Genomic DNA, 13,438 nt, shown 5'->3' with positions numbered 1-13,438 from the left:
CATCCAGGACCTCTATACCAGGCAGTGTCAGAGGAAGGTCCTAAAAATTGTCAAAAAGACTCCAGCCACCCTTGTCATAGACTGTTCTCTCTGCTACCGCACGGCAAGCGGTACCGGCGCACCAAGTCTAGGTCCAAAAGGCTTCTTAACAGCTTCTACCCCCAAGCCACAAGACTCCTGAACAGCTAATCAAATGGCTACCCAGACTATTTGCATTGTCCCCCCCCCCCCTCTTTTACACTGCTGCTACTCTTTGTTTATTATCTATAAATAGTCACTTTAACTCTACCTACATGTACATATTACCTCATTTACCTCGACTAACTGGTGCCCCTGCACATTGATTGAGTCTATACCGGTACCCCCTGTATATAGCCTCGCTGCTGTTATTTTACTGCTGCTCTTTAATTATGTTTTTATTTTTAACTTTACACTTATTTTTCTTAAAACTGCATTGTTAAGGGCTTGTAAGTAAGCATTTCACTGTAAGGTCTACTCTTGTTGTATTCGGCGCATGTGACAAATAACATTTGATTTGAGCCCCACTCACTGCAGCTAGGTGGCAGTATTTTTATATTTCCAAGCAAAATAACGCCTAGTCAATTGCAGTAAGTACTTCCGGTGGCAACAACAGCGAAGAAGAAGTCGTTAATTCGGGGTTGGCTGTTGTTGTGCTCCTAGGTTTTTATCATTGATAATAAGCTAAACAAAATATAAACACCTCGACACAAACCGTTTCAGGATTCCAATTGCATCTTCCTGCAACGTTTGCGAAACACATTTGAACACTGGGATTTGTAACTAGCCAGCTAAGTTAGCCACGTTATTAATTAGCTAGTTAGCTAACGCTAGCTACAATTGCTAGCTCTAGTACACCGTTTGGCGCTGGTAGAATGGCGGAGGAGGAAGACGAAACAGTTTTTGACGAGGATTTGGATGACGGGGCGGGTGGAACCGATGGGAGCCACGGCAAGCGAAAACGGTTGTTTTCTAAAGAGCTTCGGTGTATGATGTACGGGTTTGGAGACGACCAGAATCCCTACACCGAGTCAGTGGACATCCTGGAGGACCTTGTGATCGAGTTCGTCACGGAGATGACGCACAAAGCCATGTCCATCGGACGCCAGGGCCGTGTCCAGGTGGAAGACATTGTTTTCCTCATCCGGAAAGATCCAAGGAAGTTTGCCAGAGTGAAGGACCTCTTGACGATGAACGAGGAGTTGAAGAGAGCCCGCAAGGCCTTTGATGAAGCAAACTATGGTTCTTAGGTCGTGTGGTTGTAGAGGGATATGGGCTTCAACACGAATTTCCTTTTCTTTCGCATTGTCCATACTGTTTATTCTGCTATGATTATTTGACATGTTTTTATAAGGCTCTAACGTTTATTTTGTAGCAGATGTGGCCATAGAGATGTTAATTGACCATCCACTTGTGACTTCAGATATGTTTGTGCTCATGTCAAATGCCAATGCCTATCTTTATCATAATCATCGGTGTGGCTTTCTGGCAGACTAGATGCTATGTTGGGAAAGTGGATTGCACATTTGTTCACAAATAATTTCTCAATCTAATAGCATAGACGAATATGGCAAGTAGCTGAGCGTTTTGCTGTTTCGAATACCCGAGCTGACACTGGGGAAAAATGGTCTGTGCTCTTGAGCAAGGCACTTTACCCTAATTTATACTAGAAAGTTCTCATTAAAGTCTCAATGTCTGCTGAAGGATATTGCTTTGCAGTATCAATCATCACTAAGGATAGACATTGTGAAATGAATACAGTAACTCACACCTTTTGACACGGTCTTCCATCCTTTACTGAGATATTTCAGGACATGGGCCTAGCCCAGCAGGGAGGTCAATGTGGACTTTGTATATGAATCCATGGATGGGTTTTTGTTCCGGAACTATTTAACTTGCTCCTACACCTTTTTAATGTTATCGTTGAATAAACTATTTGGCCTGTTCTGTTAAATGTTTGCAAATGAATGCACATGGGCCTAAATTTTGCATGCAATAAACCTGCAGGACTGAGTTTACCCTTTGTCTCAACCCGGGGTTTCCCAAACTCTGTCCTGGAGCCCTCCCTGGGTGGACTACAGAGCTGATTCAAATAACCAACTCATCAAGCTTTGATTATTTGAATCAGCTGTGTAGTGCTAGGGCAAAAAATCTAAAAGGTGCACCCCTGGGAGGCAGGACCAACTTTATGAAACCCTGCCTTAACCCACTGTATCAGTACCGCATTTTAATAGGGACTCCTTTGGCTACTTAGTTTGCACAATCAACATTTTAAAAACTTGCCAGGATTTCCCACTGATTTTATTTATTTGTATTTTGCAATGAGTAAGTAGGCCTAGCTTTACTGCTTTCTAATCTGGCTTGTTATTTTGGTCCAAAAACAGTAACAGAATCAAAGACAAGATGGATGTATGAATCAAAGTAAATGAAAAACATTGATATTCCTCAATAATAGCCTACAGACCAACTTCCAGTGAGCATGTGTTTTATTTATTTCTCCTTTCAAACAATTTGTTATAACAGTGATGTGATAACTGTTGACATTGGTCTATGCCAGCGATCACAAGCTGCCCATTAGACTACATCCTGACTAAGCTTCCAGCTTCAGGCTGTTGTGCTGAATGCCTATAATGCACTGAGCCATTCTGTGGAGTTGCAGTTAATTTCACATCCCGGCCTTGTCCACCTGATTTGGGGAACAGCAGCAGCTTGGCGTCATAATCACAAGCAGGAAGGGCTCAAAAGCTCTGGTAACCTCCACCAGGTGCCTGTCGAACAGGTCTAGTTGTTTCGAGGTGGATGGACGGAGGCAATGGACCAGATAGGGAGGGTTGGTGTGGGTCAATAGAGGATCAGAATAGGTCAGCAGGGGTCAAAGGAAGGGGGAATGTCCATGAGTCTCTGTTTTACTGCACATTTTCCATCATCTTGAGGAATTCTGAAAAATAATCCATTATGAACAAAACATTTAAATGTATTTCAGGGTCAATTAAAAAGTCCGGTCAGTATCTATTATGAAAATGCAGGTCAATATATTGGCCAATCAGCACCACAATTATTATTATCTAAGGCATCGTCCCTGTGTCATACCGTCAAAGTCCAGCATGCCATCAGCGTTCTTGTCTCCATCCTTCAGCAGCTCATCAATTTCCTCCTCTGAGATTTGTTCGCCAGAGCTGCGGATGATGATGGCGAACTCTTCTCTGTCGATATAGCCGTCGGCATTCCTGCACAAGTAACACATTGGAAGGAGTTTAACAGCCTTTCGACATCATTTGAAAGCTGACTGTAATTGCACACATGTAAACGGTAACCCCTTTTCCCCAAGCCTGTAACGTACTTGTCGAACACACGGAAACATTCCGCTAACTCTCCCTCTGACTTTCCGGCCTGGTCCTCCTTTAGGAGCCTCACCATCATGACCAAGAACTCCTCGAAGTCGATGGTTCCGCTACCTGAGGTGAAGGGCCAGATTACGCATCACGCTCGAATAAAACAACTATAGACAATGTAAACAGGTACTTATGAAACACTGGTCACCTGAGCACAACACGGGCATTGGTTACCCAAAAGTAGACCAATTACGCGCCAAAATATAAGCGTCCCATTTAGGTTTATATATACACACACACATTCATGTAGGCTAACATTAGTCTATTTTAGATTCAGCAGTTTCTCACCATCCTCATCGACCTCCTCAATGATTTCATCCAACTCCTCTCTTGTCGGATTCTGGCCCAACATCCTCATGACCTGACCCAATTCCTTGGTGCTGATATCACCGCCACCGTCGGTGTCAAACATGTCGAAGGCAGCCTTGAACTCTGGAATGATTAGGTCATAAGTATCGGGAAACATTATATTTATTAGACCTGACATGAATTAACGGCAACATGGGTTTGCTATGGGCCTACTCACCGTTAAGCATCTCCTCGCTCAAGTATGAGCGGGCCTCCTGTTGCGCGTCAGTCTAGAGGAAAAACAGCGCCACATGTGTCAAGTCATTATAGTGACCATCTCTCCAAGACAACATTTAGATATATTTTTGGGGGCAACAGTTATTGGCTATTAGCATTCGTGTGTTTATATTGACAGTCACACGTGCCCTGCCCAAAAAGGGTAGGTTAGGCCTATAAGGCCTACTGACAGCTCTTAGGCCAAGTGACAATGTGCCATGCTATTTAAGGCTCAACACATTACCCCCGTATATGGCCATACTGATATACAATCCGACGGAATTTGTCGCAGAAGCACAATCCGCAGCCTTGCTGTAGGACTCCCTTTTAGGTTGTGTGCCTGACAAGTACCCATGTCTACCCTGCGCCCCCACAACTTTCATGTTCCAGATATAGATAGATATCTACTTTATATATACACACACTATAAACTTAGATATATATACACTGTAAACTTTATATATATATATATATATATATATATGTTGTAACGACCCTGGTTCTGACACCAATGTAATGAAACAGGCAGGGAGGGAGCAGGTCTCGAACCCTCGACCTTCTAGCCCGAGGTCCGGCGCGCTATCGACTGTGCCGCAAAAGCATGCTCAAGCGGCAGAATCGATTTCCGCGCTTATAAACCCAGGGTTGTTACACTATATTACACTATATATTTTTGGTTAAGCAATTTAGTGATTGTTATTATCAAGATGATTGAGGAATAATGAGCTAAGCTAATTACTGTACTATTTCAATCGGATGTTTTATACCTCACTCTGTATATTGAGACAATACATTGTTGAAATTATTCTCAAATAAATCATTTCAAAATTAGGCTAATTTAATCTTAATTGCCCTAATTTCCCATTAATTTCCCATCCAAATTTAACATTGCACATTTAACCTATACAAACTCGCTATTTATCATGCTTTTATTCGTGTAATTGGTTGCGTTTGTTCAAGTCATTCTTCTTACCATGGTTGCGAATTAGCTTTCCCCTAAATATCCACGGAAATACAGCCCAAAGGAGTGGTCAATCCGCGTGCACCTCAACAGAAAGACTAGACGTCAAGTGAGTTTAGACACACTTTAAACCGGTCACCTAAGACACGCCCACTGATGCTCACAGGACTCCAGATTTAGAATCTTGAACTTTTTAGGGTTCTGAGGTCCCCCACCAGCCAATAAAAGTGGAGAGTGGTGGTCTTGAATCTGCAAACATTTAATTGATGGGGTAAACTTAGCTATTAGGAAGTTTTCAGGTACATGTCACTATTGAAAGGCACACAACATTTCTGGGCATTGAAGTAAGACTTTTTATAAGTATGCATCTATGCACCAGTTGTTTCTTTTGATTGTAAGTCAAGTGTCAAACTGATTCCACAAAAGGCTGAGTGTTTGCTGGTTTTCGCTCTTCCCTTGTAATTGATTGATGAATTAAGGTCACTAATGATTAAATAACTCCCTTCACCTGGTTGTCTAGGTCTTAATTGAAAGGAAAAAACAAAAACCAGCAGAGACTAGGCCCCCCAGGCAATGAGTTTGACACCCCTGTTGTAAGTGCAGCAGGTTTGAGGTGCCTGAATGTAACAGCATGCCTATCTATTCCCTGTCAGACACAAAGTTTTTGCTCATCAACCTAAACAAATTCCCTCTCCGGACCCACTCTCAAAGTTTAAACATTTTTTGCAGATTTCCAGAAGGGAATGAAGCCAGCCCCTTTAAGCAATCTCTGAAATTATTACATTCTGAAACAAGGTGTAGCTTATGTCCAAGCATGCACTTGTGATTTCAAGCAAATATGGTGATTGCTGTTACCATACTTTAAACCAAGGTAGGCCTCTGCATTGCTGATAAAGAAGGGTGGGCCCAGAGTGGTTTGTGACTGTGGGATGGCGTTTCCTTCTGGGCGTGAAACCCTACCCTGTGGAAAAGGGCTGCAGAAGCTGGAAGCTGGCAGTGCTATGCCCTGAATAGCAGACGATTTATGGTTGTATGGGGACAGGACAGAGACAGAGCACGCCCTTAATCACAGTATCGTATCCAATAAGCAGGCCAACCACTCAATATTTGACTCTCCTTGTATGGTGGTGGTTTCCTGAGCAGAGATAATAAGGCCTGATGTCTTAGAGGGAGGAGGAGCGGTGGGATACTGGGGTATTATGGGGAAGAAGGGGGTGGGATGTTGTTAGTGGTAGTGGCGAGGGGAGGGGAGGGGGGGGTTTAATGGCTATATACTCAGGGAGCAGAGGATATCCACCAAAATAAGGATTTGGTGGGGTGCTGCTACTATACATTACAAACCTCTAGGTTCTTATTCCAGACATCTTCAAGATACGCTGTTGCATCCGGCAGCGGTGTCAGAGCCCTTGGGGATGGCATCTTACAATACTGATATGGTATTTGTAACCTCTTCGTGGAGACAGAGCAGTGCCAGAGCATTCTTGTCACTGTTAACAGCTGCAATCTCTTTTTTGATCATCATGGATGACATCTCTCAAGTGATGAAAAGATCATTGATTTTGCAAGTTGCATTAGCTACTCAATTAGAAGCTTCTGAAAGTTTTCTTCATCTGTACTGTCTTTTTATTTTAATTAACTGTTTTGGACTTTGCATGCTCCTTAACCCTAATGTTGTATGCCTATTTCTCTTTTCATCCATTTTCATGAATCTTTCAGGATTCATCACACGAAAAACTACAACAAAGGACCTCAGAAGGATTAGGCAGAGCCAATCAGGATGACCGTTTTTTTTCTGTGGACTTTAGAACAAAGGTGTTTTCAGAAACCAAGGACACTGACTAGTGGGAATAGTTATTATATGGGAATAGGAGAGGGGAGGAGAACGTGGAATATACGGGGTGAGGGAGGGCTAGGATACCTGAGATATTGCAGTCATAAGTCAGGGTGGGGAAGAGTGGCAAGGGAAGGCAGGTGGGGGCTAGGATACCTGAGATGTTGCAGTCATAAGTCTGGGTGGGGGAGAGTGGCAAGGGACGGGGGTAGTAGTAGCTGTGGTGGGGGGAGGGGTAGTGGTACTGGAGCATTCTGTTTCAATAGGGTAGAGCTGATAGTGTTGCATTATGAGAGAAACGGTAGAGTGGAGTGATACAGAAGGAGCAGACAATGATCCAGTCTACTGGATCAACATGACAACAAGGAGATGGAAACATATGTTAAAGATGAAAGCAGATTTATTTTGAAAGTACTCTGTACAGGGTTGAGACTGCAAGGGAGGAGAGACACAGAGAAGAGAGGAGCCAGGGGCGAGACACGGAAAGGAGAGGGGCGAGACAAAGAGGGAAGAGACGCAAAGGCGCCAGGGGCGAGACACAGAGAAAAGAGGAGCCAGGGGTGAGACACAGAGAAGAGAGGAGCCAGGGGCGAGACACAGAGAAGAGAGGAGCCAGGGGCGAGACACAGAGAAGAGAGGAGCCAGGGGCGAGACACAGAGAAGAGAGGAGCCAGGGGCGAGACACAGAGAAGAGAGGAGCCAGGGGCGAGACACAGAGAAGAGAGGAGCCAGGGGCGAGACACAGAGAAGAGAGGAGCCAGGGGCGAGACACAGAGAAGAGAGGAGCCAGGGGCGAGACACGGAAAGGAGAGGGGCGAGACAAAGAGGGAAGAGACGCAAAGGGGCCAGGGGCGAGACGCAGAGAGGAGAGGGGCGAGACGCAGAGAGGAGAGGGGCGAGGGGAGAGACACAGAGAAGAGAGGGGCGAGACGCAGAGGGGAGAGACAGCGAGGGGAGAGACACACAGAGGGGCCAGAGGGGTGTAGCATTTCTTGAAAGGGAGCAGGTGTAAAGAGACAGCTGGGTGGGAAGTGTTAGGTTGCGGGGAGCGGAAAGACCCTTCGTCTTAAAAGGGTTGGACGTATATTTATAGCCACGGAGTCAACATGACTGAGATCGGCAGCATCGAGGAGGGGGTAAATAACCTTCAGTTATTGTCTTTTCTCAAACCCTATTTTAACTTTACTGGAGTGTTTTGGGGTAGAATCATTATTGTCGTGTTTTGGGGTAGAATCATTACTGTAGTTGTTTTGGGCAGACTCCTTACTTTATCTATATATATATATATCTATACCCTATGTATATGATTGGGCAGGGGCGCTGCCATGGGTGGGCTTGGAAGGGCATAGGCCCACCCACTTGGGAGCCAGGCCCACCCACTAGGGGAACCAGGCCCAGCCAATCAGAATGAGTTTTCCCCCACAAAAGGGTTTTCTTATAGACATAAATACTACTCAGTTTCCTCAGCTGTCCGGTCTCAGACGATGCCACAGGTGAAGAAGCCGGATGTGGAGGTCCTGGGCTTATGGTAGAGAAATTAACATTAAATTCTCTGGCAACAGCTCTGGTGGACATTCCTGCAGTCAGCATGCCAATTGCACACTCCCTCAAAACTTGTGACAAATACAGGCATTGTGTGACAAAATCCATTTTAGAGTGGCCTTTTATTGTCCCCAGCACAAGGTGCAGCTGTGTTTATTTAACTATGCAAGTCAGTTAAGAACAAATTCTTATTTTCAATGTTGGCCTAGGAACAGTGGGTTAACTGCCTTGTTCAGGGGAAAAACAACATATTTTTACCTTGTCAGCTCGGGGATTCGATCCAGCAACCTTTTAGTTACTGGCCCAACACTCTAACCACTACGCTACCTGCCACCCCGTGTAATGATCATGCTCTTTAATCAGCTTCTTGATATGCCACACCTGTCAGGTGGATGGATTATCTTGGTAGAGGGGAAATGCTCACTAACAAGGATGTAAACAGATTTGTGCACAAAATTTGAGAGAAATTAAGCTTTTTGTGCGTATGGAAAATCTCTGGGATATTTTATTTCAGCTCATGAAACATGGGACCAACACTTTCCATGTTGCGTTTATATTTTTGTTCAGTATATATTCTGGACTTTGACCTTTTTTGATATTTCTCAATTTCAATTGTTTTTTTGTATTTTTTTGTATAGTCTGTATTTTTTTATTGTATTGCTAGATATTACTGATATTAACATAAGCATTTCATTGCACCTGCAATAACATCTGCAAATCTGTGTACGTAACCAATAAACTTTGATTTGATTTGTAGTGTTTTTGGGTAGACTCTTTACTGTAAGTAGTTGGGAAGACTCAAAAAGAAAATGTGGCTTCAATTTAGTATTTGATTTTCCATTCAGAAACAGTTGCTCTTTTCTTCAAGCAGGAGACGTGACAAATGGAAAGGGTCACAAAGGAATGTTGGTCTTGTTACTGTACATTCTCCATCATTTTCAGAAATTCTGGAACACAGAAAAAAAGGGGTTCATTGGATTCTCTCCCACCACCTACTACTGAGAATACTTTTATCCCGATCCACCTCTCTCTCTCTCTGTGTGATAGGAAAATACCTTACTGTATCATCAAACCACAACATTTTACCCCAAGCACAATATATAGTATCCCCCTATAACCCTGTATGTGTCCAGTCACCAGAGGACCAATGTTATATATGAGCCCTTTCATGTTAATGTTTATGGCATGTGGATGTGGTACTTCTGTGATCCCAGACCTCAACGTTGTATTCTGTTGTGAATATTTGTTGTAGAGAAACCCAGAACAGCGGGAGTTGAGTTTAGTCAAGACTTGTGGTCATTAATATTAATTTAAAAAATAAACTTGCCTACACAAATTACCATAGTTTAAACAGTCAACTGTGTGTGTGTGTGTGTGTGTACATTCCAGTCTATATTTACCCACAGACCGTGCACCCAAATTGCCCCTGTTATTCCCAAACCAATCACTAGTCAAAGTTACTATGCTATCGTTTACCATTGACTATTAGTCATCTACAAGTTAATGTTCAGCTAGGACAACACATGAATGTGAATGATATTTCCATTGCAGCAAATGAAGCCTGTGTGTGTGGGAGTGCGTGTCTTACCATCAAAATCAAGCCTGTTGTCTTTGTTTAGGTCTGCGTCTGTCATTAGCTCGATACATTCCTCCTCTGTGACTGGCTCTCCAGTGGCGGCCAAGATGTCATTTAACTCCTCACGGTCAATAAAACCGTCGCCATTTCTGTTGTATTGGGCAGAGGATAGATCAGTTGAGATACATTAGAATAATGTAACACATAGCTGCTGTATTTGTCATTAGAGCTTCCGAACGAGGCTGGGTCCTGTGATTATCCATCCACCAGATACCGTATGGTATCCCTGGTTGGTTATGGTGAACCACGGGTGAGAAACCTCTGTGTCATGTCAATAAGGAGGAGACTCCAGGAGTTATGATTCAGGGGACCACGTACTTGTCGAAAATACGGAAGACTTCTGATAACTCTTCCTCGGACTTTCCGGCCTGGTCCTCCTTTAGGAGCCTCACCATCATGACCAAGAACTCCTCGAAGTCGATGCTGCCGCTACCTGGTGTTGGGAGGAGGGGAAGACAGCCAGGGGCTCATGAGATGAAGCAGGGACATCGGACGTATGAATAATAGTAGAAATACCCTGGCTAGACATTTGAATTATCTCCTGACATTTGACCCAGTCAGTTATTTTACCATCCTCATCGACCTCCTCGATGATCAGGGCCAACTCCTCTCTGGTCGGGTTCTGGCCCAACATCCTCATCACCTGACCCAACTCCCTGGTGCTGATGTCACCGCCACCGTCACTGTCGAACAGGTTGAAGGCAGCCTGGAACTCTGGAGGGGAGAGTTGGTGTTTACTGAGAGAAATTCTCACGTGTTGGCCTTAATGTCCTCTTGGTACAATCAGAGCATTTTAAAGTGACACATTTTGTTGACATTGGGAGTAGCCCCCACCATAAACACTACCCAAATAGCTGAATGGTTGTGAATCATGTATCTCAATAAAGTTAGGAACAAGCAGACATGTGGATAGGTTATTTATTACACACGTGGCTTACCGGCAATCATATCCTCGCTCAGGAAGGAGCGGGCGTCACTCTGTGTTTCAGTAGGCTAGAGGGGGAGGATAGGGGAAGTTGTATTCATATATATGTTTTCTCTCATGTACTAGTTCACTGTGCCTGTGGTGTTATATAATTATATATATATTAAAATAAACCTTTCTGAGAAGATTAATACAAGTATTGTAGAGCAGAGTTGGAGTCAATTCAATAAGTGATTTGAATTTAAACTTTAAAAATGGAAATACTTTTGAGTTTTTTGAGAAGTCTTTTTTCAATTATTGAATTGGAATTTCAGTTTATTTCCTGAATTGACTGCCTTCAATTCTAATTGACTGCAACTGTGCCGTAGAGCTGTCATTGAAGAGAGCATGTAGGATTCAGACCACAGTCTGGACACCCTATAGCTGCAGGCAGCTGGTATCACACTGTATTGGATGGGTCATTTAGTACATTTTATTTTTAATAAAAAATACTTTATTTAACTAGGCAAGTCAGTTAAGAACAAATTCTTATTTACAATGACGGCCTACACCGGCCAAACCCAGACGACGCTGGGCCAATTGTGCGCCGCCCTATGGGACTCCCAATCACAGCCAGTTGTGATACAGCCTGGATTCGAACCAGGGTGTCTGTAGTGACGCCTCTAGCACTGAGATGCAGTGCCTTAAACCGCTGTGGCACTTATTTCCCCCCATATATCTGTCATCACCTCCACCTACCTACCATTGACTGGCAGCAACCCCACTCACATCTACATCAAGCTAAATGACCAGCTACATTATGACAATTTAACAAAATATTAAATGTTCACAAACTTTCCACTTTTACCACCTTATTTTCATTTAGCATTTCAGTCTAGAACAAATTATCCATAAACAGAACCAACAGTGCGGCACATATTTGTACAGGTTCATGGTAGAAAATAATAATCTAACAACATGATTTATTTCCTTTACATGTCATTAATGAACATATCGTATAACTGTTCAAAAGCAGCAGAAAAGCAATATAGATTATTTCCAAGAAAAGTAATGAAGGAATATAGGACTGTCTGTCTGTCTTTGCTCCTTGAACCATATGGGTTCAACAGCAAAAAAAAATATGCCAGCTACTCAGTACACCTCCAGGGAGAGTTGATAGTCAATCACAGTCATGTCCCACCACTCTGCCCCTCCACTGATTCATTCATCCTCTTTAACAACGTGTACTCTGAGTAGCCTCCCCCCCCCCCCCCCCCACAACCCAATCCCTCACATTCATTATCCTGCCTCCCTCTGGCATGTCAAAAGATTATGCCAGAGTCATTACTAGTGTCTATGTCTACACTGTGACACATAGACACAGATATGCTGGCCATCCACCTGTCAATCACTCACTTTGTCACTATCAATCACTTTGTCACCGTGTTCTGTCTAGCCAGCACCACTGTCTCAGTAACCTTTGGTGACCATGGTGGCCTTGGAAAAACCTTAACAACGGCAAATACTACCACGTGAATTGAAGTACATATTATATTATACCGCATGATGTTTGCTCTATGGTACATGCAACTTAATATCACTCATACAAGCAAATAGAAAAATAAATAAATAAAAAACGAATTGAAAAAAAGGTGAGATCTTGGTGCGTGGGCTACAAGAACAAAACTAGAGCCTTAAACAGTAAAATCAGTAGCTCTCTTTACGTAAATTGTGTTTGGTATAGCTGTACTCCGCAGCTGGGCCAACTGGTGTGTGTGTGTGTGTGTGTTGTTTGATCACAGGCAGGACTAGTCCATTTTCAAATCAATCAGTAATATCCATCTTCAGCAATTCCACTCTATTCCCCACAATGGAAAAAAATATATCAGAAAAACGTTTTTTTAAATCCGACATCATCTGTCAAAAAAAAGCAGAATGAGCGAAACAATCCTAAAACATCTGTTCATTAAAGATTCTCATCTTCGTTCGCTCTCGGTTTCTCCCTCTACAGACTCTTACCATGGTGGCTGTCTCCGCTGCAACAGACAACAGAGAGAAAGGTGGAAGTCCAGGGAAAGAGTGTCTTTCTGATACACCGTTGATAGACACAGTACTATGACTACCCAATAAGTACCCCTTATCTAGGTAACCTTTGTCTGAATATGATCAGGATTGGGCAAGAAGCCCTTTGCCTGGACTAGCATCAACCAATCGTCTTGCTGCTTACTTTGCAACGCCACAAAACCTCCACCTCACTCATACTCCCCCCCTCTCCTTAAGCTCCCTCCATATTTAGCTAAAGGACAAGAGTAGCAGTCTCAATGACATTTATTATGGCAAGTGTTCAGTTGACCATCTAACAGCAGATGGACACTGTCTGTCACACACACATACACACACACACAAGCATGTACACACACACACACACACACACATGCACTAGCCTTGTGTTGTAAGTGGGATGGGCTGGACATGAGGGCGAAGGATTTTCTGTCTTCACTCAGTCTGCACTCTTCACTATACTCACGGCCTTGGATTTGTGACATCTGTAAACGACATGCACATGAAGTTATGATCTCTCATCGCACAA

At 43.4% G+C, this 13,438-nt stretch overlaps 3 protein-coding genes across 3 annotated transcripts; 1 reads left to right on the top strand and 2 right to left on the bottom strand.

Moving 5' to 3' along the window:
- Positions 1–631: 631 nt before the first annotated feature.
- LOC120061471 (transcription initiation factor TFIID subunit 13-like) lies at positions 632–2,485 on the top strand. Its single transcript, XM_039011308.1, has one exon. The coding sequence runs from the start codon at positions 894–896 to the stop codon at positions 1,266–1,268; it is 375 nt and encodes a 124-aa protein (XP_038867236.1). The 5' UTR covers positions 632–893; the 3' UTR covers positions 1,269–2,485.
- A 1-nt stretch (position 2,486) lies between these two features.
- On the bottom strand, positions 2,487–5,033 carry LOC120061470 (troponin C, skeletal muscle-like). The gene is made up of 6 exons (XM_039011306.1): positions 4,948–5,033; positions 3,937–3,988; positions 3,699–3,842; positions 3,359–3,473; positions 3,109–3,245; positions 2,487–2,956 (listed from the first exon to the last, which is right to left on the bottom strand). Exons 1-6 carry the CDS (start codon positions 4,948–4,950, stop codon positions 2,925–2,927), a joined length of 483 nt encoding a protein of 160 aa, XP_038867234.1. The 5' UTR covers positions 4,951–5,033; the 3' UTR covers positions 2,487–2,924.
- Positions 5,034–8,920: 3,887 nt separating this feature from the next.
- On the bottom strand, positions 8,921–12,943 carry LOC120060799 (troponin C, skeletal muscle-like). Its single transcript, XM_039010220.1, has 6 exons — positions 12,868–12,943; positions 10,883–10,937; positions 10,515–10,658; positions 10,263–10,377; positions 9,897–10,033; positions 8,921–9,255 (listed from the first exon to the last, which is right to left on the bottom strand). The coding sequence occupies exons 1-6, from the start codon at positions 12,868–12,870 to the stop codon at positions 9,224–9,226; spliced, it is 486 nt and encodes a 161-aa protein (XP_038866148.1). The 5' UTR covers positions 12,871–12,943; the 3' UTR covers positions 8,921–9,223.
- Between the last annotated feature and the right edge of the window lie 495 nt (positions 12,944–13,438).

The sequence above is a fragment of the Salvelinus namaycush genome, chromosome 16 (genome assembly GCF_016432855.1).
Source record: "Salvelinus namaycush isolate Seneca chromosome 16, SaNama_1.0, whole genome shotgun sequence".
Lineage (NCBI taxonomy): Eukaryota > Metazoa > Chordata > Actinopteri > Salmoniformes > Salmonidae > Salvelinus > Salvelinus namaycush.
Note: the sequence above shows the minus strand (reverse complement) of the source record. Positions and strands in the feature narration are given on the sequence as shown.

Bases quoted from the DNA above. Each gene is read 5' to 3' on its own strand.
- LOC120061471 (XM_039011308.1), top strand. From the start codon at position 894: ATGGCGGAGGAGGAAGACGAAACAGTTTTTGACGAGGATTTGGATGAC.
- LOC120061470 (XM_039011306.1), bottom strand. The intron at 3,843-3,936 runs GTGAGTAGGCCC...TAATCATTCCAG, and splicing joins GAGCGAGGAGATGCTTAACG to AGTTCAAGGCTGCCTTCGAC. The intron at 3,246-3,358 runs GTACGTTACAGG...TTACTTGTGCAG, and splicing joins TGTTTCCGTGTGTTCGACAA to GAATGCCGACGGCTATATCG.
- LOC120060799 (XM_039010220.1), bottom strand. The intron at 10,659-10,882 runs GTAAGCCACGTG...TCTCCCCTCCAG, and splicing joins GAGCGAGGATATGATTGCCG to AGTTCCAGGCTGCCTTCAAC. The intron at 10,034-10,262 runs GTACGTGGTCCC...CCAATACAACAG, and splicing joins GTCTTCCGTATTTTCGACAA to AAATGGCGACGGTTTTATTG.